At 42.5% G+C, this 24,418-nt stretch overlaps 1 protein-coding gene across 3 annotated transcripts in view; it reads right to left on the bottom strand.

Moving 5' to 3' along the window:
• The window catches only part of LOC120031792 (BRCA2-interacting transcriptional repressor EMSY-like), a 40,054-nt gene that overhangs the window by 13,525 nt on the left and 2,111 nt on the right, over positions 1–24,418 (bottom strand). For 2 of the 3 annotated variants that reach the window (XM_038977629.1, XM_038977623.1), the window contains 11 exons: positions 23,403–23,499; positions 23,160–23,259; positions 22,905–22,979; positions 22,607–22,782; positions 22,236–22,391; positions 21,740–21,999; positions 21,036–21,279; positions 15,079–15,297; positions 14,737–14,886; positions 14,361–14,534; positions 2,867–3,003 (listed from right to left, as the gene is read on the bottom strand). In XM_038977629.1, coding sequence (XP_038833557.1) covers positions 2,867–3,003; positions 14,361–14,534; positions 14,737–14,886; positions 15,079–15,297; positions 21,036–21,279; positions 21,740–21,999; positions 22,236–22,391; positions 22,607–22,782; positions 22,905–22,979; positions 23,160–23,259; positions 23,403–23,499 — 1,788 coding nt within the window. Of the gene's footprint in view, positions 1–2,866; positions 3,004–14,360; positions 14,535–14,736; positions 14,887–15,078; positions 15,298–21,035; positions 21,280–21,739; positions 22,000–22,235; positions 22,392–22,606; positions 22,783–22,904; positions 22,980–23,159; positions 23,260–23,402; positions 23,512–24,418 lie in introns of all 3 variants that reach the window. The other variant, XM_038977614.1, reaches the window with a different exon arrangement.

Consider the following 24,418-nt stretch of genomic DNA (forward strand, 5'->3'; position numbering starts at 1 on the left):
CACACACACACACTAAAGCTTCAGCCATTCCAAATGATTGTTCTCCAAATTATTTATTGGAGGGTTGGCTCTAAGAAAAAAAACCTGTCTCTATGGACACAAAGAGCAAAAACCTGTCCAAGAAAGTCATGAATTCCACAGAACATAAACCTGTCACTATACATTTCAGACGTCCTCCTATTTATTTTGAGCCAGGTACAAAGACAAAACAAGCCTGTTGACATGATGATAAAGCTGCTCTCTTCTTTTTTGTACGATATGTCCAGAGAGTGAAAACAACAAGGCACTGATGTGGCAGGCGTTGCCAGGTACCTGGGTGAAATGCAGTCCAGCCTGGTGTGTGCACCTGCATACTATGACCACCACTGTAGTGGACATTCCTCCATGTTGATGCTGGGCTCTGCTTTGTAACACCCCATTTATTTCTCAATGGACTCCTCTTCATCAGGCTCAGAAGAACTCAAGAAAAGGGCAGCTGTATTATTTGCTGGCTCTGACTCTGTTGCTTTATCAGGTTGCTGTGCAGGCCTCTCTTCCTCCAGCAAGTTGCTGACCAAAGCCCACACCTCACCCCTGTCAGGCTGGGAAGGCACTTCAGGTCCTTAAACCTTGGGTCGAGTGCTGTGGCGATCTTCATCCATGTGAGGTTGGTGTTTTCCTTGCGTTTCTCCAGGTCTGTTGTGAATGTCAGCATGAATCTTACCACTTAGGCAGGGTCATCATCAGAGCACTCCATCACCCGAAGGAGATGGCACAAAGCAGGCAACACCACTGAGCATGAAATTTAGTTCAGTCAAATGCCTGAAATGGAAGATCATTCAAAATCACTTCAGTCAATTGTGTGACTAATACAGACACACCACTCTCTCTCTCGCACACACAATTTACACACTAGCTCTCTCTCACACACACACAAAATATTATTATTATCTCACTAACAGTGAGATAAAGATAACCGGCAGGGCTCCAGTAGCGGCTCCAGCTTCTGCAGTTTGTTCAGTTCAGCTGTGGTTGGCATGGTGATGTTCGTTTTCTGTTCGGCCAGAGCATCTCTCAGTGGTTGTTGGTTTCTGTGGACACGCTTTACCATTTGCAAAGTGGAATTCCATCTTGTTGTGACATCTTGTGCAAGTGACGACTCCTTTTGCCCATTTGCAACTTGCTGTTGTCCTAGTTCTGCAACGTTTGGTGGGTTGTGTTTGAAATGCCCAAAAAATAATTCAGCATTTGGCTAGGGCATTGTCGATCCCGCTGTTCTGTAGGGACACTGATGGGCCTTTGGAGGCTGTGCATGGTGCAGGGCAGGTGTTCAAAAGGAAGATGTCTCGCAGCTGCAATCATGTTCCATGCACTGTGTGTGCAAAGTGTGGTAACTTTGTTTTCAATGTTCCCACTGATTTGCTACATCCATGAAATACTTGGCGTACGTTTCAGCATTGTGTCTCTTCTGTCTTCATTATGGCCAGAGGGTGTGAATGCAGTGTCCAGTTTTCACCGATGTGGTGCGCAGTAACCCCAAGGTAGTTGTGGTTACTCACCAAAGTAGGTGGCAGGTAGCCTAGTGGTTAGAGTGTTGAACTTGTAACCGAAAGGCTGCAAGATCGAATCCCCGAGCTGACAAGGTAAAAATCTGTTGTTTTGCCCCTGAACAAGGCACTGTTCCTAGGCCGCCATTGAAAATAAGAATTTGTTCTTAACTGACTTGCCTAGTTAAATAAAGGTAAAATAAAAATACATTTAAAAAGTCCATTGGTCTCAAGTGAGAACAACAGTCGCTGCATGTTTCAACTCCTTTCATAGCCCTCTCGCTTTCATACAGCTCGTGAATTCTTGTGGCTCGAGGGTAACTCATATGTTGAGTCATTCGATGAGATCCGAATGATATCCCTCAAGCCTTCGTCCTCCACAATGTCGACTGGCCTGCAAGCTGTAGCTATCCACTTGGCTATTGCTTATGTACTGCTCGTCGACTTGTCCACAGGCCTCCTGCGTGCATACTCTTCTAGCTTAGCCTGCCAAAGATGTCCTACATTGCTACTAGTCACGTCACTTGTATTTCTGGCGTCTGTTTCGGTTGTAAATTATAACAAAGACTCGATGTACTTCGGTGCTAAACAAATTCAGCCTTGCAGTAGATACAAATTAATTTGGTTTTTATCCAGAGAGCCATCTGGGAGGGTTTTAAAATAGAATTTGCCATTTAAAAGCCCCTTACTAGCATTATCCATCATTCAGTCATACAAGTAGCTAGCTAGTAAACTAGTTGTCAAACTAGCGCATCGGCTGCCGGGGCTTGAATTTGAAATAAGGATGGTTCAGGGGGTCAAACAAAGAAAAATGCGTTAATGGCGTCAACAAAATTAACAACGTTAAAATTGTAACGCATTAAAGCTAGCATTAAGTTTGACAGCCATAATTAGCATACGTACCAAATGGCACCCTTTTCCCGATATAGTGGACTACTTTTGACCAGAGCCATTATGGGCCTTGGTCAAAAGTAGTGCACTATAACAGGAATAGGGTGACATTTCTGACGCTACCATAGTCATTTGCCTTTCTTGCACCAACACTTTCACTGGTCTTTTCTTAATAGCACTGACTTACTATGACTGTGGTTGTCTTAATCTAAGTTGCTATTAATAATAGTGTCTGCTAAATGACTAAAATTAAAAACCTTCACATATAATATGAAGCTTAAAGCAATAGACTGATCAGACGGAAAGGCTAAACTAGAACTACCTGTAAACCTAAAATAAGTTGTCGGGTAAATACATTTGAAAGATTCTGAAATAAATCATTACAATCTAGATAAACTGTAACATCACAAAATGGCTTCATTAATAATAAAAAAATATGTTGAACTGACCCCTGCGTTCAATAATGTGGTGACCACATTCTTGCCAGGCAGACCCTGGATGGTCGTTCCTTTGCCAGTAGTCTTCTGCACCACGATAACATTGGGCTTGGATGTCATGGGAATGGTGGTGATCTTAGTTGTTGTACCTGCAATGGTGGGGCAAAGAAGATCTAAAAGGTTTGCCAAAACACAACCTTTTAAGTCACTATACTTTGAACATTTAGTTGCAGAATTGTCCGTCAGAATTGGTAACACTTAGGGTTGCAAAACACCCGATAATTTATCAATATTATCAGAATTTAAATTAGTTTTTGGTAACTAACAGATAATATTGGTAATCTATGTAAATGTAAACTTTTTAAAATATATATTAATATATTTTTCTATATCTGTGTCCATGAGTTTCTTCCAACTATTGACTTATTTCACTAGTTACACCAGTTAGGGCCCAAATAATTTACAACAAAGATATTATGTACTAAAATAACACACGCAGAAATCTTTGTATTAAACAACAATGGTAATGGGTTAGACATAAGATAATGTTTCACAGCCTTGTGATTCTATTTTTCATATAAAAAAAATATTTTACATGTTATGACCATTAACCAAAATCCTTGAAAGCTTCCACAATTCTGTAAACGTTACTGGTTATATTTCTTCTCTTTGCAACTCTAGTAACACTACTAAGGTAATTGCCAATCTTTTAAAATGTTATTTTCCTTTAAAACAATAAGGAAAAATTCAAAATGTAGATGGTCTACATCGCGCATCCCGCGAAGAAAGATATATATTTTTAAATGAATGCTACTGCTGCTCTCGTTTTTCACGAGAGTAATCTGTGTAGCTTGTTGCGGTTGTCGTCCAATCACAAGTCATCAAACCGGCACTAGGCAACAGTCAGAGCTAGAGCCTCAGTGTGGCAAGTTATTAGGAGATATCTAGGCTAATCAATGGAAGATGAAAATAAAATGACAGAACTAAAAGTTAAAATGGGAAGGACATGGGAAAGACAGGCTACAACACCAAGACGCAACAGGTAGGCTGCTACTTAAAGGGGAATATTGGCACCTTTCGAAAATGTGTCCATGTTCCAAAACCCCTCTGACTCATTGTTTGACTGTCTGTTAAAGTGCACACCCCTCTCACTCAGGGAGAGCGAGCTAGAGCTACGTCACAGGGTTATACTGCGCCCCACTCACTGCAGCGCTAGATAGAATTTTGTGGAATAACGCAAAAAACATTATGTCACAGCGAAAATACTAAACTTGTGAAGTCCAATCGATTGTGAGATATGGCATATACAGTTTGTGATAAATTTGGGTTGTGGGTTCTGAGAACTCTGCCAAGCAAGGAAGAAAGGAGGCAACCTAATCCCACCTTCCACTTTTACCTTGCAACCCCATTGGACATCATTTCACCTGCCAATAAACATTGTCCATCTTGTCTCTGACTGTAGGCTACATCCCTCGTTGCATGGTGTAATCAGATCATTACGGCAAAATATGTCTTCTAAAATTAGAGGGAAAGACCAGTGAGTGTGCAACATAATGTCCACTTCATAGGATGACACATACTGGATAAAGGCTAATTTATGTGACAAATATTTCATTAGATTGCAACTTTCCTACAGTAGCCAGATGACAGTGAACATATCCTTGTAAAATCAGATACAATAGATAGATGCATCAGTACCTAGGCTATCAAAATGTAATTTATGCTCAATGTCCAATTTTTCATTGGGGTATATCAAATATGGTATTATTACATGTATTATTAGCCTACATTTACATTCTCAAAAATAGGTAGAAAAATTACAATTCATTTACAAGATGACGCAGGGGATTTTGTTTGCAAGACAGGACTAAATTGCCTTTCGAGCGAGCAAGATGTGATAATGTAGGCTAATTTTATAAAAAGGCAAAAGTATAAATACCCTTGCATGAAATAACCTAATTGTGTATTGATTACAGTGGTTCCTCCTTTAAAAGTTGCGTCATAAACACCTTGTGGGTTGCTGCAGCATTCTGTGGCACGTTATCTAATTGTCAGACATTTTTTCTGTTAATGCAAGTTAGTGCTAGTTTGACCACCAGAGGGCATCTTTGAGAAGCATTTGATAGTCTCATATTGGCATAACCAGAGAATTTAAAACCTTTTTTGTAATAACATAGTATATGGGATTGATAAAGACATTTGGCTTAATTAATATTATGGTGTTTCTATTCCAAAAAAAAAAAAAAAAAACGAAACCCTCTGGTTTTCCGTTAGGATAAAATGGAAAAGATGGCGCTATACGGTCGGGAGTAGGCTACAGCATGAGGACTGGATGATTCGAAATTGTTTGCCTTTATTAGACAACTTTGTTCCAATATTTCTGTAAATCAGTGACATTTATTCCCATAGTAATTCGTTATGGATCCATAACTAAATCAACATCTGCATTTTGAAAAAGAGTGCTTTTATCATTTTTTGATTAACGAAAGCATAAAGATGCTGATGAAGAAATACAGTACTGTACACTCTATGCTTTTACATTTGGATAAAGCATTTTGAAGATATAAGCCACCTGCATTTGTTGATTAGACTACTGTGCAGCCTACAATACATACTGTAGTAAACATGTGCCTAATTCCTTACATAAGGGAGAGCATGCCATGTCTGTACTGCAGAATGCGGGAGACCGGGGTTCAAATCCCAGACGGGGAGGAAGGAGTAGGCTGTCCTTGTAAATAAAAATTTGTTCTTAACTAATTCCATATGTGTTATTTCATAGTTGTGATGTCTTCACTATTATTCTACAAAGTAGAAAATAGTCAAAATAAAGAAATCTACTCATTACAGGATTTGTGTCCAAACTTTTGACTGGTACTTGCTTAATTAATTTGATATGTTTTTTCTATTCCAAGAAAAACGAAAATCCCTCTGGGTTTCAATTAGGATGGAACGGAAAATATGGCACTGCACAACGTGACGGTTGGCAGCACAGTACTGGGCTATTTAGCTAAAGAATCCCTGCGGGGCACACGGGAGACCAGTGCCTCCCAATGGGGAGGAAGGAGTAAGCTGTCCTTGTAAGTAAGACTTCATTCTTAACTGACTTGCCTACTAATTACTTAAAAATCATACAATGTGATTTTCTGGATTTTTGTTTTAGATTCCGTCTCTCACAGTTGAAGTGTACCTATGATAAAAAATTACAGACCTCTACATGCTTTGTAAGTAGGAAAACCTGCAAAATCGGCAGTGTATCAAATACTTGTTCTCCCCACTGTTTATATACATACATACATGCATGCATGCATACATACATACATACATACATACATACATACATACATACATACATACATACATACATACATACATACGTGACTTGTTTCAGGAAACTAGGCGTATGTCGCACGTCACTACTTCACAGGAGAGGCATTTGAACATACACATAAAAAAATAAAATAAATAAAAAAGCATTTTGGGGCAGAAATGTGTTCTGGAACAAGTGAACTTTCATGTGCATTAATAACAAACTTGTATTCCATCAGTAAAATAAATAACGAGCTTAAATTACGAGACAGGAACCTTCCTGCTAGGAATGGCTGGCTGAGATAATGGATGGGCTGGACATGAGATGAGTTTGGATTGGTCTGCCATGTAGCATGCTTCTATCTATAATGTGAGCTGCTCAGTATCTGTTGATATTCCTTTCTACCACACCGTTTTTGAAAGATATAACGTTAGCCATCGGGAACTACAAAAGTTCAACTACTTTTCTCAACAACACTGATGCCCTGAATTTTTAGCAGGCGCTAATCGACAGATTAGTTAGAAAAAGTGACGGGCTACTTTCTGCACACGCCAGTCAGTGTGAACCGGAGAGACTTGACAACACTGGCCAAACAAGCTACAAACAAAACTGAGTTAAAATGGTTTAAGTCTGCCGTGAAGCATTCATCCATGTATACGGGTAAGAGCCTAGCTATATTTTCAGATATTATACGTTTCTAATTTGATCAGAAAGTTGCAATCTCAACGCTGTGCATTACAGGGAAGACATCCTCCTCCCTCATGTTGTACCCTTCCTGCAGGCTCATCCTGACATGACCCTCCAGCATGACAATGCCACCAGCCATACTGCTCGTTCTGTGCGTGATTTCCTGCAAGACAGGAATGTCAGTGTTCTGCCATGGCCAGCGAAGAGGCCGGATCTCAATCACATTGAGAACGTCTTGAGGCTGTTGGATCGGAGGGTGAGGGCTAGGGCCATTCCCCCCAGAAATGTCCGGGAACTTGCAGGTGCCTTGGTGGAAGAGTGGGGTAACATCTCACAGCAAGAACTGGCAAATCTGGTGCAGTCCATTAAGAGGAGAAGCACTGCAGTACTTAACGCAGCTGGTGGCCACACCAGACTGTTACTTTTGATTTTGACCCCCCCTTTGTTCAGGGACACATTATTAAATTTCTGTTAGTCACATGTCTGTAGAACTTGTTCAGTTTATGTCTCAGTTGTTGAATCTTGTTGTGTTAAATATTTGTATGAACATATGTCAAGTTTGCTGAAATAAACACAGTTTACAGTGAGAGAACGTTTCTTTTTTTGCTGAGTTGATATGCACTGAGCTTGTATGATAATTTAAGCACACCGTTTGATTCAATAATTGACACAAAAATTACTAGAGGGAGTCCAACCAGCAATTGATTTGATTATGCCAGGCTGGGCTCAGACTTGCTGCTCTGTGTACATTTTTAAAAATAATTTCTTTAAAAAAAGAGTCACTTGCTATGTGACTCGCACCCGTTCTCTCTCGCCTCCCTGGTGCAGCGAACACCACAGAACATCCGTGTTTATCACGCTGTAGGTGTGGCTGAAGCTGCAACATAATTAGAGCCATTTCTGACTGAAAAGTTCTGTTGCCGAAATCCCTCATTTGTTTAGGAAAAACATTCCCTATTCCTTTAACCCTTTCTTTACGTGACTCATGTATGCATCGCATGCACGTGACCAAAGACGTATTCGCATGGGACTAGTATTACTAAAGAACGTTGGTTATGTAATTATTACTCCAGAATGTTCGTTATTCCAGAGGACAATTCTGACAGGATCAAGTTTTTTTTAACAAACTGACCCCTGTAAGTCAAATTGTTTTGTTTTTTCAATAAATTGCCAGTTATGACAGAAGAGTGAAGTTATGACGTGAAGATTTACATTTTAGTAATTTAGCAGACGCGAGTCCATACATTTTCATACTTTTCCCCCAGTACTGATCCCCCGTGGTAATTAAACCCACAACCCTGGGGTTGCTAGCGCCATGCTCTACCAACTGAGCCACACGGGATACAGTATTTCAACATGTCCAGGTGATAGGGTCACACTGATAACTCCAGCATGGTTCCCAAGTTTCTAAACCATCTTTGGTATAGTGACACCATAATATTTGAATTGATGAAGTGTGATCATAATCATTAGGATATTTTAGCAATCCACAGTATGTACTAAAATGCCCCCCAGCCTTCAGATGTGAGCTAAACAGTGCAATTGCACTTGAAAGGGAAAGGGTTGCATGAAATAAAGGGTTGCATGAAATATTTTACACTAATAAATTTGGCAATATTCAATTCATTCGCACAACACAAACAAAAGCATTCACTGTGTTGATTGGCCTACATGTAGCCTATTTATATATAGCTTATGCGCAGCACTAAGTTAAATTTATCAAATCAGTTATTATTTTCTTCCGCAAACCACGAGCAACACCGGTCAAACTCAGACATTTCTCTTAAAACACAGGGATGTCGATTCGCACTGGACTATTATTATCAGAGGACATTGGAGTTCGCCAAAAAAAGTAGGTTATTCTGGCTGGAATTGTTACTCAGCTGCCATGTAGAAATTACTGACATGGCAGATTCGGACAGGACTAACATTACAGATGTGGTGTTTTGTGCTCGTGCACATAATTACATTACCCCAGTAAAATGAATCCAGTCTGAAGAGGGCACAATATGTCCTGACCTATAGCATCATATCACATCAATAAATTGGTTATAACAAACTCTGAACACCGTAACACGTGACAGCAAAATGGATGCAGAGGACGTGACAAAAACTAAAAAATGGGGAATGTTTACTGGTTAATCAAGAGGTGAAGGGAAAGTAAGATGTGGAATAAATTTGCCAAGTTGTGGAAAATACTGGAGATAAAGAAAAAGATAAGGAGCAAGCACTGCGTGCATATTATGTGTGCCAAACAGGTGCTGCGTAGATTATTAGTTTTTCTGACCGTTTGGAACAATGCAAACACTAAATAAATCAATAAATAATATCAGAGGGGCTGTTTTAATGACAAAAAGTGTAAAGCCTTTATTAAAGCATTGAAAAGATTAAACACAGCCGAATTTCTGAAACTTTATACTTGAAATGTCATTGCGTGAGACTTGGTGCTCACAGAATCAGTAGGCTATTAAACAAACACTCAAACAGGCAACAGAAGCAGCAACTCACTGCCTTCCTGAAGACAAACAATGTATACAAAATGCTTCAGTCTGGTTTTAGACCCCATCATAGCACTGAGACTGCACTCGCGAAGGTGGTAAATTACATTTTAATGGCGTCAGACCAAGGCTCTGCATCTGTCCTCGCGCTCCTAGACCTTAGAGCTGCTTTGACACCATCGATCATGACATTCTTTTGGAGAGATTGGAAACCCAATTTAGTCTACACGGACAAGTTCTGGCCTGGTTTAGATCTTATCTGTTGAAAATATATCAGTTTGTCTCTGTGGATGGCTTGTCCTCTGACAAATCAACTGTAAATTCTGGTATTCCTCAAGGTTCCGTTTTAGGACCACTATTGTTTTCACTATATATTTTACCTCTTGGTGATGTAATTCGGAAACATAATGTTAACTTTCACTGCTATGCGGACAACACACAGCTGTACATTTCGATGAAACATGAAGCCCCAAAATTGTCCTCTCTGGAAGCCTGTGTTTCAGACATAAGGAAGTGGATGGTGGAAAATGTTTTACTTTTATACTCAGACAAAACAGAGATGCAAGTTCTAGGTCCCAAGAAACAAAGAGATCTTCTGTTGAATCTGACAATTAATCTTGATGGTTGTACAGTCTCAAAGAGAACTGAAGGACCTGGGCGTTACTCTGGACCCTGATCTCTCTTTTGACGAACATATCAAGAATATTTCAAGGACAGCTTTCTTCCATCTTTGTAACACTGCAAAAAAAACAAAATTCTGTCCAAAAATTAATACATGCTTTTGTCACTTCTAGATTAGACTACTGCAATGCTCTACTTTCCGGCTACTCGGATAAAGCACTAAATACACTTGTTAGTGCTAAACACGGCTGCCAGAATCTTGACTAGAACCAAACAATTTGATCATATTACTCCAGTGCTAGCCTCTACACTGGCTTCCTGTAAAGGCTCGGGCTGATTTCAAGGTTTTACTGCTAAGCATTACTTTAGCTTGCTCCTACCCATCTCTCCGATTTGGTCCTGCCGTACATACTTACACATACGCTACGGTCACAAGACGCAGGCCTCCATACTGTCCCTAGAATTTCTAAGCAAACAGCTGGAGGCAGGGCTTTCTCCTACAGAGCTCCATTTTTATGGAATGGTCTGCCTATCCATGTGAGAGATGCGGACTCGGTCTCGACCTTTAGGTCTTTATTGAAGACTCATCTCTTCAGTAGGTCCTATGATTGAGTGTAGTCTGGACCAGGTGTGTGAAGGTCAAAGGAAAAGCACTGGAACAACGAACCGCCCTTGCTGTCTCTGCCTGGCCAGTTACCCTCTCTCCACTGGGATTCTCTGCCTATAACCCTATTACGGAGTCACAGGCGCTCTTCCATCCAGTCCCTAGGAGGGGTGCGTCACTTAAGTGGGTTGAGTCACTGACGTGATCTTCCTGCCCGGGTTTGGCGCCCTCCTCGGGTTCGTTCCGTAGGGGAGATCTTCGGGAGCTATACTCAGCCTTGTCTCAGGGTAGTATGTTGGTGGTTGAAGATGTCCCTCTTGTGGTGTGGGGGATGTGCTTTGGCAAAGTGGGTGGGGTTATATCCTGCCTGGTTGGCCCTGTCTGGAGGTATCGTTGGACGGGGCCACAGGATTTCCCGACCCCTCCTGTCTCAGCCTCCAGTATTTGTGCTGCAATAGTTTGTGTCGGGGGGCTAGGGTTAGTCTTACGTTTGGAGTATTCCTCCTGTCTTATCCGGTGTCCTGTGTGAATTTAAGTATGCTCCCTCTAATTCGCTCTCTCGCCCCCTCTCCTCCCAGAGGACCTGAACCCTGGAACCATGCCTCAGGACTGTCTGGCCTGATGACTCCTTGCTGTCCCCAGTGCACCTGGTCGTGCTGCTGCTCCAGTGTCAAATGTTCTGCCTGCGGCTGTGGAACCCTGACATGTTCACCGAACGTGGTACCTTGTCCCGGACCTGCTGTTTTTCGCCTCGCTCTCTCTACCGCACCTGCTGTTTCTAACTCTGAACGCTCGGCTATGAAAAGCCAACTGACATTTACTCCTGAGGTGCTGACCTGTTGCACCCTCTACAAACACTGTGATTATTATTATTTGACCCTGCTGGTCATCTATGAACATTTGAACATCTTGGCCATGTACTGTTATAATCTCAACCCAGCACAGCCAGAAGAGGACTGGCCACCCCTCAGCCTGGTTCCTCTAGGTTTCTTCCTTGGTTCCGGCCTTTCTACTGAGTTTTTCCTAGCCACCGTGCTTCTACATCTGCATTGCTTGCTGTTTGGGGTTTTAGGCTGGGTTTCTGTATAGAATTTTGTGACATCGGCTGATGTAAAAAGTGGGCTTTATGAATACATTTGATTGGTTGATCGGACTTATTTCTGTAGATACACTGATTATTTATAAAACCAGGCACATTTAACAGTTAAGCTATTGATTATAGACTAAGTTGTGGTTTGCTCCAGTGTTGTAGTTCGAGACCAGTCTCGAGACCACATATTGAGTGTCTCGGTGTCGGATGCATTTGTACTCTGTCTTGACTTGGAATAAAAAATTATCAGCTTCCATTCAGTCAGCACACAAAACCACATCGCCAGGCCAAATATATACACTCCTTTCTTAAAACATGAATATCCTAACAGCCTTTATATACCGTACCAGTCAAAAGTTGACACTCATTCAAGGGTTTTTGTGAAATTTTTACATTGTAGAATAATAGTGAAGACATCAAAACTATGAAATAACACATATGGAATCATGCAGTAACCAAAAAAAGTGTTCAACAAATCAGATTTCAGAATCTTCAAAGTAGCCACCCTTTGACTAGATGACAGCTTTGCACACTCTTGGCATTCTCTCAACCAGCTTCATGAGGAATGCTTTTCCAACAGTCTTGAAGGAGTTCCCACATATGCTGAGCACTTGTTGGCTACTTTTCCTTCACTCTGCAGTCCAACTCATCCCAAACCATCTCAAATTGGGTTGAGGTCAGGTGATTGTTGAGGCCAGGTCATCTGATGCAGCACTCAATCACTCTCCTTCTTGGTCAAATAGCCCATACACAGCCTGGAGGTGTGTTTTGGGTCATTGTTCTGTAGAAAAATAAATGAGTCCCACTAAGTGCAAATCAGATGGGATGACGTATCACTGCAGAATGCTGTGGTAGCCATGCTGGTTTAGTGTGCCTTGAATTCTAAATACACTATTGACAGTGTCACCAGCAAAGCACCCCCACAACTCCTTCTCCATGCTTCACGGTGGGAACCACACATGCGGAGATCATCAATTTACCTAATCTGGATATAACAAAGACACGATGGTTGGAACCAAAAATCTGAACATTTGGACTCATCAGACCAAAGGACAGATTTCTACCGGTCTAATGTCCATTGCTCGTGTTTCTTGGCACAAGCAATTCTCTTATTATTATTGGTGTCCTTTAGTAGTGGTTTCTTTGCAGCAATTCAACCATGAAGGCCTGATTCACACAGTCTCCTCTTAACAGTTGATGTTGAGATGTGTCTGTTATTTGAACTCTGTGAAGCATTTATTTGGGCTGCATTTTCTGAGGTGCAGTTAACTAATTAACTTTTCCTCTGCAGAGGTAACTCTGGGTCTTCCTTTCCTGTGGCGGTCCTCACGAGAGCCAGTTTCATCATAGCGCTTGATGGTTTTTACGACTGCACTTGAAGAAACTTTCAAAGTTCTTCAAATTTTCCGGATTGACTGACCTTCATGTCTTAAAGTAATAATGGATTGTCGTTTCTCTTTGCTTATTTGAGCTGTTCTTGGCATAATATGGACATGGTCTTTTACCGAATAGGGCTGTCTTGTGTATACCACTCCTACCTTGTCACAACACAACTGATTGGCTCAAATGCATTAAGGAAAGAAATTCCACAAATTAACTTTTAAGAAGGCTCACCTGTTAATTGAAATGCATTACAGGTTACTCCCTCATGAAGCTGGTTGAGAGAATGCCAAGAGTGTGCAAAGCTGTCATCAAGGCAAAGGGTGGCTACTTTGAAGAATCTCAAATACAAAATATATTTTGATGTAACAATTTTTGGTTACTACATGATTCCATTAAAACCCTGGAATGAGTAGGTGTGTCCAAACTTTTGACTGGTACTATATATTTTTCACTGCTCAATTAAAGAAATCTCGGTCAACTGATGGACTGTGCCATCCCAACGGCCTCCACAATGGATCAGTCCACTCAGACAAGAGTGAATCAGACATGTGTCTTGCGCACCATGATATTAAATGTTTTGCTACTGCTCGACTAAAGAAATCTCAGTCGACCAACAGCCTATCGACATGGGGTCAGCCCTATCGCTCTGACAGAACATTTATATAAGTTCTATCTAGTGCTGCAGTATAACCCTGTGACATAGCTCTCGCTCTACCTCGCTCTCCCCTCTGACTCGTTGTTGGACTTAGAGGCACATTTTGAAAATGTGTTTGTTCCTATTCCCCTTTAATAATCTGCATGGCATTTTTATTTACTGTAGGAAGGTGAGAAAGTGCACAGTTACGTAGTCTTAATTAGCCTAGCTGGTGCTAGCTAGCTAACTTCTCTTGGTTTGATGCAGTCAAGACAGACACTATGTAATCAGATGAGATGATAACTAACTAGCAATAAGTTAGTCTACCAGCACGAGTCGGCTTAGTTGCCCCTCCCTGCACCCCTCGTTACTCACACCACATGGTGTGAGTAACTCTGCTGCTTCTCTCCCTCGTGCATTACAGCTCCGGTTAATAAAGGAGCAAGAAATATATATTCTCCTCCTAAAGTTACAGCTTTGTTGGGTTAAGTATTTGTTTATTTTTTCCCTATGATGTTGATCGGGACCCGTTTTATGGTCATTTTGTGATAACTGCACTGTGAATAGAATTTGATATGTTTTTCAGTTAGGATTTTTTCTTCAAGTTAAAGATGACAATTTTGTTTAAATGTTTAAACGTTCACACCCCTAAACTGTATAAAAATAATAATACCAGTCTCACCAGACACTATGTTGCTGCTGATGATCTTGCCGCCCAGTGTGGCTAGAGACTTCGGGACCACCGTGATGATACTGCCACTGGTGGTCTTGACATAGGTGGCACCACTGGCCGACGTCGCCATCCTGGCTCCAATAGTGGAGCTCATGGCAGGCCTTGAGTAAGTGGCCTGGGTGCCTGAACAAAAACAATGGTTTTTCTCAATTTAAAAAAGGGCCTTGCTTAGCACAGTTCTTTCACCACTCAATATCTATAGATAGAATATAAAAGCACACAGAACAACACCTAACCAATTAACTTTGAGCATTATTTTGAGTATTATATACATGCTTGGACGAGAGTTGTGTCTGTTTAGGGAGTTTTCTATGAGAAATGTGACCTGTGGGCTGGGACACCAGCTTGGTGGTCATGATGGCCCCGTTGCTACTGACGACCATGATGGGGGAGGAGCTGCTGCTGGGCATGCCTGCAGTGGAGGGCTTGGGCAGGATCTTACTGGGCTGCATCTGCTGGGTGATGATTTTCACACCTATAGGAACAATTAGACAAAAAAGTAATTACATAGGTCACATATTTGTCCTCCCCACAGATTTTCGGTACACTTGAAGTTCAGGCGAGAAGGTCCAGAAAATGAAACATTGCACACTCATTAAAAAGACAATGGGAAACTCAGTGTAGAGTACTAACGCCAGTGGGTTTGGGGTTTACGCCCTGTACTCACCTGACTCCTGCTTGATCTGGATGATGGGCTTGGAGCTGGGGGGAGTGTTGGAGGCCTGGCCCATGGCGCCAGCCCCCATGGGTGAGCCCTGCTGCAGCTGCTTGGGGGACTGCGGGTGCTGCTTGGTGAACTGGGACAGAATCTGGGTGGGAGAGCCCACCATGGTCTTAGGAGAGGGGAGCCTGGCAGAGGCCACCTTCACGCCTGCCGATGAGCCACCTGGCACAGGGAGAGGAAAGAAAATAGTGTCCCAATCATAGATGCACAATTCCAGTTTAAATTTTGTATTGAATAGATAGATGAATACAAAAGTATGTGGACACCTCAAATTTGTGGAATCAGCTATTTCAGCCACACACCGTTGCTGACAGGTGTATAAAATCGAGCACAGTCATGAAATCTCCATAGACAAACATTGGCAGTAGAATACCTTTACTGAAGAGCTCAGCAACTTTCAACGTGGCAAAGTCATAGGATGCCATCTTTTCAACAATTCAGTTTGTTACATTTCTGCCGTGCTAGAGCTGCCCCGGTCAACTGTAAGTGTAGTTATTGTGTAGTAAGTGGAAATGTCTAGGAGCAACAACGGCTCAGCTGCGAAGTGGTAGGCCACACAAGCTCACAGAACGGGACCGCCGAGTGCTGAAGCACGTCGAAATCGTCTGTCCTTGGTTGCAACACTCACTACTGAGTTCCAAACCTCCTCTGGAAGCAAAGTCAGCACAATAACTGTTCGTCGGGAGCTTCATGAAATTGGTTTCCGTGGCCGAGCAGCCGCACACAAGCCTAACATCACCATGAATTACGCTTCACCATCTGGCAGTCAGACAGACAAATCTGGGTTTGGCTGATGCCAGGAGAACGCCATCTTCCCCAATGCTTAGTGCCAACTGTAAAGGTTGGTGGAAGAGGAATAATGGTCTGGGGCTGTTTGTCATGGTTCAGGCCCCTTAGTTCCAGTGGAAGGAAATCTTAACGCTACAGCATACAATGACATTCTAGACAATTCTCCCGACCTCACTAATGCTTGTGGCTGAATGGAAGCAAGTCCCTGCAGCCACGTTCCAACATCTAGTTCCCAGAAGAGTGGAGGCTGTTACTGCAGCAAAGTGGGGACCAATTCCATATTAATGCCCATGATTTTGGAATTAGATGTTCAACGAGCACCAGTCCAAAGTTTGGACACACCTACTCATTCCAGGGTTTTTCATTATTTTTACAATTTTCTACATTGTAGAATAATAGTAAAGACATCCAAGCTATGAAATATCACACATGGAATCATGTAGTAACCAAAAGTGTAAAATCTAAATATATTTTATATTTGAGATTCTTCAAAGTAGCCACCCTTTGCCTTGAGCAGCTTTGCACGCACTTGGCATTCTCTCAACCAGCTTCATGAGGTAGTCACCTGGAATGCATTTAAATTAACCGGTGTGCCTTCTTAAAAGCTAATTTGGGGAATTTCTTTCCTTCTTAAAATGTGTTTGAGCATATCAGATGTTTTGTGACAAGGTAGGGGTGGCATACAGAAGATTACCACAAGGTTAAAGACCAAGAACATATTATGGCAAGAACAGCTCAAATATGCAAAAGGAAACGACAATCCATCATTACTTTAAGACATGAAGGTCAGTCAATTCAGAACTTTGAACATTTCTTCAAGTGCAGTCGCAAAAACCATCAAGCACTATGATGAAACTGGCTCTCATGAGGACCGCCAAAGGAAAGCAAGACCCAGAGTTACGTCTGATGCAGAGGCTATGTTCATTAGAGTTACCAGCCTCAAAAATTGATGATTCAAAGATTAAGTAAAAAACATCTCAAAATCAACTGTTCAGAGGAGACTGCGTGAATCAGGCATTCATGGTCAAATTGCTGCAAATAAACCACTACTAAAAGGACACCAACAAGAAGAAGAGAATTGCTTGGTCCAGGAAACATGAGCAATGGACATTATACCAGTAGACATCTGTTCTTTGCTCTGATGAGGCCAAATGTGAGATTTTTGGTTCCAACCACCGTGTCTTTGTGAGATACAGAGTAGGTGAACGGATGATCTCTGCATGTGTGGTTCCCACCGTGAAGCATGGAGGAGGTGTTATGGTGCTTTGCTGGTGACACTGTCAGTGATTTATTTAAAATTCAAGGCACACTTATCCAGCATGGCTACAACAGCATTCTGCAGTGATATGCTATCCCATCTGGGTTGGGCTTAGTGGGACTACAACTAGTTTTTCATCAGAACAATGACCCAACACACCTCGAGGCTGTGTAAGGGCTATTTGCCCAAGAAGGAGTGATGGAGTGCTGCATCAGATGACCTGGCCTCCACAATCACCCAGCCTCAACCCAATCGAGATGGTTTGGGATGAGTTTGAACGCAGAGTGAAGAAAAAGCAGCCAACAAGTGCTCAGCATATGTGGGAACTCCTTCAAGACTGTTATTTCATAGTTTTGATGTCTTCACTATTGCTCTACAATGTAGAAAATAGTCAAAAAGAATGAAAAACCCTTGAATGGTACTGTATATAAAAAGGTCTTGGTAGCTACAACAAGACAAACGCTGTCCCTAATTTGGCGAAGGCTGGTAATATATCCTGAGTAAAACTCTTCAATTCAACTGACATCTGTTGTACACTGCTGGACGGAACACATTTAACATCTATTGTCTATTGGAATATCGCCCCGTAGCACTCACTTCTGTCATCACAAAGTGCTTTGTGAGGCTAGTTATGGATCATATCACCTCTACCTTACCTGACACTAGAACCACTTCAATTTGCTTACCGCCCCAATAAAGCCACAGACGATGCAATCGCACTGCCCTATCCCATCTGGACAAGAGGAATACCTATGTAAGAATGCTGTTCATTGACTACAGCTCAGCATTCAACACCATAGTACCATCCAAGCTCATCATTAAGCTCAGGGCCCTGGGTCTGAACACTGCCCTGTGCAACTGGATCCTGGACTTCCTGACATGCCACCGCCAGGTGGTGAAGGTAGGAAACAACACCTCCACTTCACTGATCCTCAATACTGGGGCCCCACGAGGGTGGGTGCTCAGCCCCCTCTTGTACATCCTGTTCACCCATGACTGCATGGCCACGCAGGCCTCCAACTCAATCTTCAAGCAAGTTTGCAGACGACACAACAATAGAAGGGCTGATTACCAACAATGACGAGACAGCCTACAGGGAGGAGGTGAGGGCCCTGGGAGATTGGTGCCAGGAATATAACCTCTCACTCAACGTCAACAAAAGAGCTGATCGTGGACTTCAGGAAACTACAGAAGGAGCACGCCCCTATCCACATCGACAGGACCACAGTGGAGAAGGTGGAAACCTTTTAAGTTCCTCGGCGTACACATCACTGACGATCTGAAATGTTCCAGCCATATTTGGACATTCTTTGACCATTTAACTTGCCATTTACAAAAACAAAATGTGTTAGTGGGTAGGTGTGTTTATAGGACCGCTCTTTTTAAATCATTATATATGTTTGAGAAGTCCCAGTTATGTTTTGAAATCAACAGCGCCTCAACCTCAGGATGCTGAAGAAATTTGGCTTGGCCCATAAAACCCTCAAACTTTTACAGATGCACAACTGAGAGCGTCGCCTGGTACGGCAACTGCACCGCATGCAACTGCAGAGTTCTCCAGAGGGTGGTTCGGTCTGCCCAACGCATCACCGGGGGCAAACCACCTGCCCACCAGGACACCTACAGCTTCCGATGTCAAGGACATCAACCACGTGAGCCACGGCCTGTTCACCCCGCTATCATCCAGAAGGCGAGGTCAGTACAGGTACATCAAAGCTGGGACCAAGAGACTGAAATACAGCTTCTATCTTAAGGCAATCAGATGGTTAAATAGCCATCACTAGCCAGCTTCCACCCAGTTAAGCAACTCTGCACCTTAAAGGCTGCCGCCGAGTGGCGCAGCAGTCCAAGGCACTGCATCTTATTGCTAGAAAAGTCACTACAGAACCTGATTCGATTCCAGGCTGTATCACAACCGGCCGTGATTGGGAGTCCCATAGGGCGGCGCACAATTGGCCATGCGTCATCCGGGTTAGGGTTTGGCCGGGGTATTATATTGTAAATAAGAATTTGTTCTTAACTGACTTGCCTAGTTAAATAAAGGTTAAATTAAAATATACATAGAATTACTGGCCACGTTAATAATGTTTACATACTGCTTTACTCACCTCATATTTACTGTATTTTGCTCGATCTAATATATATATAGTTGAAGTCGGAAGTTTACATACACCTTAGCCAAATACATTTAAACTCCGTTTCACAATTCCTGACATCAAATCCAAGTAAAAATCCGTCTTAGGTCAGTTATGATCACCACTTTATTTTAAGAATGTGAAATGTCAGAATAATAGAGAATGATTTATTTCAGCTTTAAATTCTTTCATCACATTCCCAGTGGGTCAGAAGTTTACATACACTCAATTAGTATCTTGTATCATTGCCTATACATTGTTTAACTTGGGTCAAATGTTTCAGGTAGCCTTCCACAAACTTCTCACAATAAGTTGGGTGAATTTTTGCCCATTCCTCATGACAGAGCTGGTGTAACTGAGTCAGGTTTGTAGGCCTTCTTGCTCGCACATTCTTTTTCAGTTCTGCCCACAAATTTTCTATAGGCTTGAGGTCAGGGCTTTGTGATGGCCACTCCAATACCTTGACTATGTTGTCATTTTGCCACAACTTTGGAAGTATGCTTGGGGTCATTGTCCATTTGGAAGACCCATCTGCGACCAAGCTTTAACTACCTGACTGATGTCTTGAGATGTTGCTTCAATATATACACATAATTTTCCTGCCTCATGATGCCATCTATTTTGTGAAGTGCATCAGTCCCTCCTGCAGCAAAGCACCCCCACAACATGATGCTGCCACCCCCGTACTTCAAGGTTGGGATAAGGTTCTTCGGCTTGCAAGCCTCCCCCTTTTTCATCCAAACATAAGGATGGTCATTATGGCCAAACAGTTCCATTTTTGTTTCATCAGACCAGAGGACATTTCTCCAAAAAGTACGATCTTTGTCCCCATGTGCAGTTGCAAACCGTAGTCTGGCTTTTTATGGCAGTTTTGGAGCAGTGGCTTCTTCCTTGCGGAGCGGCCTTTCAGGTTATGTCGATATAGGACTTGTTTTACTGTGGATATAGATACTTTTGTACCTGTTTCCTCCAGCATCTTCACAAGGTCCTTTGCTGTTCTGGGATTGATTTGCACTTTCCGCACCAAAGTACGTTCATCTCTAGGAGACAGAACGCGTCTCCTTCCTGAGCGGTATGACGGCTGCGTGGTCCCATGGTGTTTATACCTGCGTACTATTGTTTGTACAGATGAACGTGGTACCTTCAGGCGTTTGGAAATTGCTCCCAAGGATGAACCAGACTTGTGGAGGTCTACAGAAAGAATTCTGAGGTCTTGCCTGATTTCTTTTGATTTTCCCATGATGTCAAGCAAAGAGGCACCGAGTTTGAAAGTAGGCCTTGAAATACATCTACAGTTACACCTCCAATTGACTCAAATGATGTCAATTAGCCTATCAGAAGCTTCTAAAGCCATGACATAATTTTCTGTATGTAAACTTCTGACCCACTGAAATTGTGATACAGTGAATTATTAGTGAAATAATCTGTCTGTAAGCAATTGTTGGGAAAATTACTTGTTTCATGCACAAAGTAGATGTCCTAACCGTCTTGCCGAAACTATAGTTTGTTTACAATAAATTTGTGGAGTGGTTGAAAAACTAGTTTTAATGACTCCAACCTTCCGACTTCAACTGTATATATTCCATTCTTTTTAGATACTAAGGCACTCAGATACTACTGCACTGTTGGAGCACAAACATTTCTCTGCACCCGCAATAACATCTGCTAAATGTGTATGTGACTTGTAAAATGTTATATTGCGGGACACTCAAACCTACTCTGCGCTATGGTCGACATGAGCACAGACGGGCTGGAGGAGACCACGGTGGTCACAGCGATCGTGTTGGGGGCCAAGGAGGGACTTGAGCTGGCCGGGATGAACACCGTCTGTTTCTGGCTGGCCGAGGTCAGCATGGAGGTGGAAACCAGCTTTGACATGGCCGCCGCGTAGTTGTGGGAATGAGACTTGGACAGGATGTTGGGAACGAAGTTGGAGCTTGGAGAGGTCGTCACAATGATTACCTGACAAATCATATATTATATAGTAAGTTATACAGCCACGTACAATCAAGTTCATATACTGAACAAAAATAGTAGCGCATCATATAAAGTGTTGGCTGAAATAAAAGATGGGATTGTCTGGGGGGTGAGGGGTGCTGAGGAGTATTTCTATCTGTAATAAAGCCCTTTTGTGGGGCCTCAGCTCAGTCAATTGAAATACATAGGGCCTAATGAATTCATTTCAATTGACTGATTTCCTTATATGAACGGTAACTCAGTAAAATCGTTGAAATTGTTGCTTTATATTTTTGTTCAGTGTATGTACAAAATCACTTGCACATCAAGTTTGCAGACATTATGCAATAATTACGATCATACAAACATATTCAACCATTCCTATAGTATTTGTCTCACACCTCGCTATATTGACTATAGAACAAGAGGCTTTCTTACGAATTACGGACAGTTCTCTCCTGCTCACCTTCTGCGTGGTGGTGTTGGTGGTCTGGGTGGTGGGCTTGGTGAAGGTGATCTTGACGGGGGACATGTGCGGTGGCAGCGAGTTGGCGATGCTCTGCATGATGTTGCTCATCTTGGGGCTGCCGCTTACTGGCACGGTGATGGTCTTGGACAAGGGAGGGGAAACCTTGGCCAGCTCCTTCAGCACCACGGGGGAGGAGCTCGAGGAGTTGGTCCGCCTCCGCTTGCGTGGCTTCTCGTCCTCGTCAGAGCAGCTAACGCCTGGGAGTGAGAGTTTGACAGAGGGAGAGAAAAACTAAACATACAGACAGAGATAAATGGAATTTGAGACAAAATTCATTGATACATTAAGAGGTTATGAATTTTTCTGATTTGCAGGTTCTGTTTAAGGAGTGTTACACCGGAGATCCCTTAACCAATGCAACGCTCTTAAACAGTTATTTTTCTTTCCAAAGTAAAGGAATAAACAAACATGGAATCTCTGTTCTGACACTCACTTTTCACATAGACAGTGCTCCCGCTGGGCAGCACCACCACGTTGGAGGCAGGGCTGGCCGGACGGGGGGATTTCACCGTGGCTGTCGCACTGCCGCTGGGCGCCGTGGCACTGGTGGGGGTGGACGTGGTGGTTGTGTAGGAGTAGCAAACAACCACTGCAAACAAAATCACAACCATACTTCATATAAAAATACACTATAAAGGAGAGATTGATTGATTGATCATTTATAGTCTTCCTCCCTCTTCCGTTGATCCTGCAGGTATATTTTTTCATCTCCAAAATCCCTCCAGTTATGATTAGGTGTAAAGTAATCTGATCCTAAACCTGTGGTTAAAGGCAATTTCCACCTTGAGCTGTCGGTGATCTTACCTTCTTTATTTCCTGTTTCCGCAGGCAGCAAGAGAGAAGCATTCTGATTGGCTGTGGCGCTGGCCACTGCGTTGGCAGTCACGGTGAACGCCGTCTGGGGGACCAGTCTGGGCATCAAGGGGACCAGCCGACGTCCCTCGATTGACCACTCTGAGGAGCTGTTGGGACCCGACATGCTGTGACAAAAGAGAATTGTCATGGTAAATTGATGGACTGATGAGTGTACTAGTATTTGGTAGTAAGTCATAATGTGTATGTAGTTTTAGTATTGATCATCTTGGGGGGTAACATGACTTACTGATAGGCAATGGTGGTAAGGCGCTCATCATTGACGGCCCTACGGACCTCGGCGCGATGACGCTCTGTTGAAATGCTGTGGGAGACAACCATACAATTAGCTAAGTAAGAATGAGCAATTAAGTCACAGGCAAAGTTTGTTTCTTAATAAGAATGAGCAATTAAGTCACAGGCAACGTTTGTTTTTACAAAGGGACCCATATTTCCTAGGTTCATCTAGCAATGGGAAAAAAATACAGTGACTTTGCAGGTTTACCTGAGGACTTTAGTGAGTTCTCCGAGGAGGTCCTTCTTGTCCTTGGTGAGGTCACCTTGGGCTCGCAAAGCACTGATTACTCCGGCGTACGCCTCCAGCTCTGTTGAAGCAACACAGGCTATCATTAAAAACAACTTTGTTTTCCCTCTGAAACATCAGTAACATTTTGGGTCCTTTGAAAGTGACAAGTCACTTAATGCATGAGGCAAGCCAGAGAGGCCGGAGAAGTTGAAAGGGTCTTACCAAGTTTACGGAGGATTCTCTTACACTCATCCCTGCCCAGGTCAAGGAGGGTGGGCCACACCACAGGCATGGTGCCGGTCAGACGCGGTTTCACCTGCTGAATCATCAACTACATTTAGAGTGAGCAGAAGAGGAGAGGACATGGCACATATGTCATCTTCTAGATCAGTGTTTCCCAACCCTCGTCCTCAAGTATCCCAAACAGTACACATTTTTGTTGTAGCCCTGGAAAAACCCATCTCATTCAGGGCTTGACGATTAGTTGACAAGTTGAATCAGGTGTGCTTGTCCAGGGTTACAATACAAATGTGTTCCAGATTATCCATACAATACAAATCCTTCATTTGAAATATGAATGAGTTTCTTCAATTCTGGATGTTACTATAAACAAGCACGGCCAGCGGCTTCCAAATCAGGATCGATACTAGCTTCGGACTGCAACTAGCATCTTGACAGGATATTGGGCACAGAATGTCCCGTCAAGATCCTAGTTGCTGTCCGAAGCTAGATTGAAAGAAGCCAACTAACCTGAGGTCTGTTATGAGTATGCTTATTCCCTGAGTTGGAACCTGCTGACCATGCTTTCAGTAAGAGGCTTAACTAAGCCAAAAATTAGGGTTAGCTATAATGTTACCATCTAGACATCAATGACATAGCTAGTTGGCTAGCTCTTTCAGTAGCCCAGGGGCAATTACACCGTAACAGAATGATGCTGAGCTTCTGATTTTCCCCTTTAAAATGTATGCCAAACAAAAACCAATGATTGCAAAGTTAAACAAACCATACAACTCTATGCACAATGACTACCTTTAACAATTTCCACTGAAAATTTTACAAAAACACATTAACTTGAATAACAGATGCAAAGTTTGACGGTATGTGCCATTGGTGCCATCATTCTGTTACCAAACTTTGCATCTGCACTGTTATTCAAGTAAATGTGTTTTGTAAAATGTTCAATGGAAATTGTTAAAAGTCGTCCTTGTGCATAGATTTATGGTTTAACTTTGCCTACG

This window comes from Salvelinus namaycush, chromosome 3 (genome assembly GCF_016432855.1).
Source record: "Salvelinus namaycush isolate Seneca chromosome 3, SaNama_1.0, whole genome shotgun sequence".
Taxonomy (NCBI): Eukaryota; Metazoa; Chordata; class Actinopteri; order Salmoniformes; family Salmonidae; genus Salvelinus; species Salvelinus namaycush.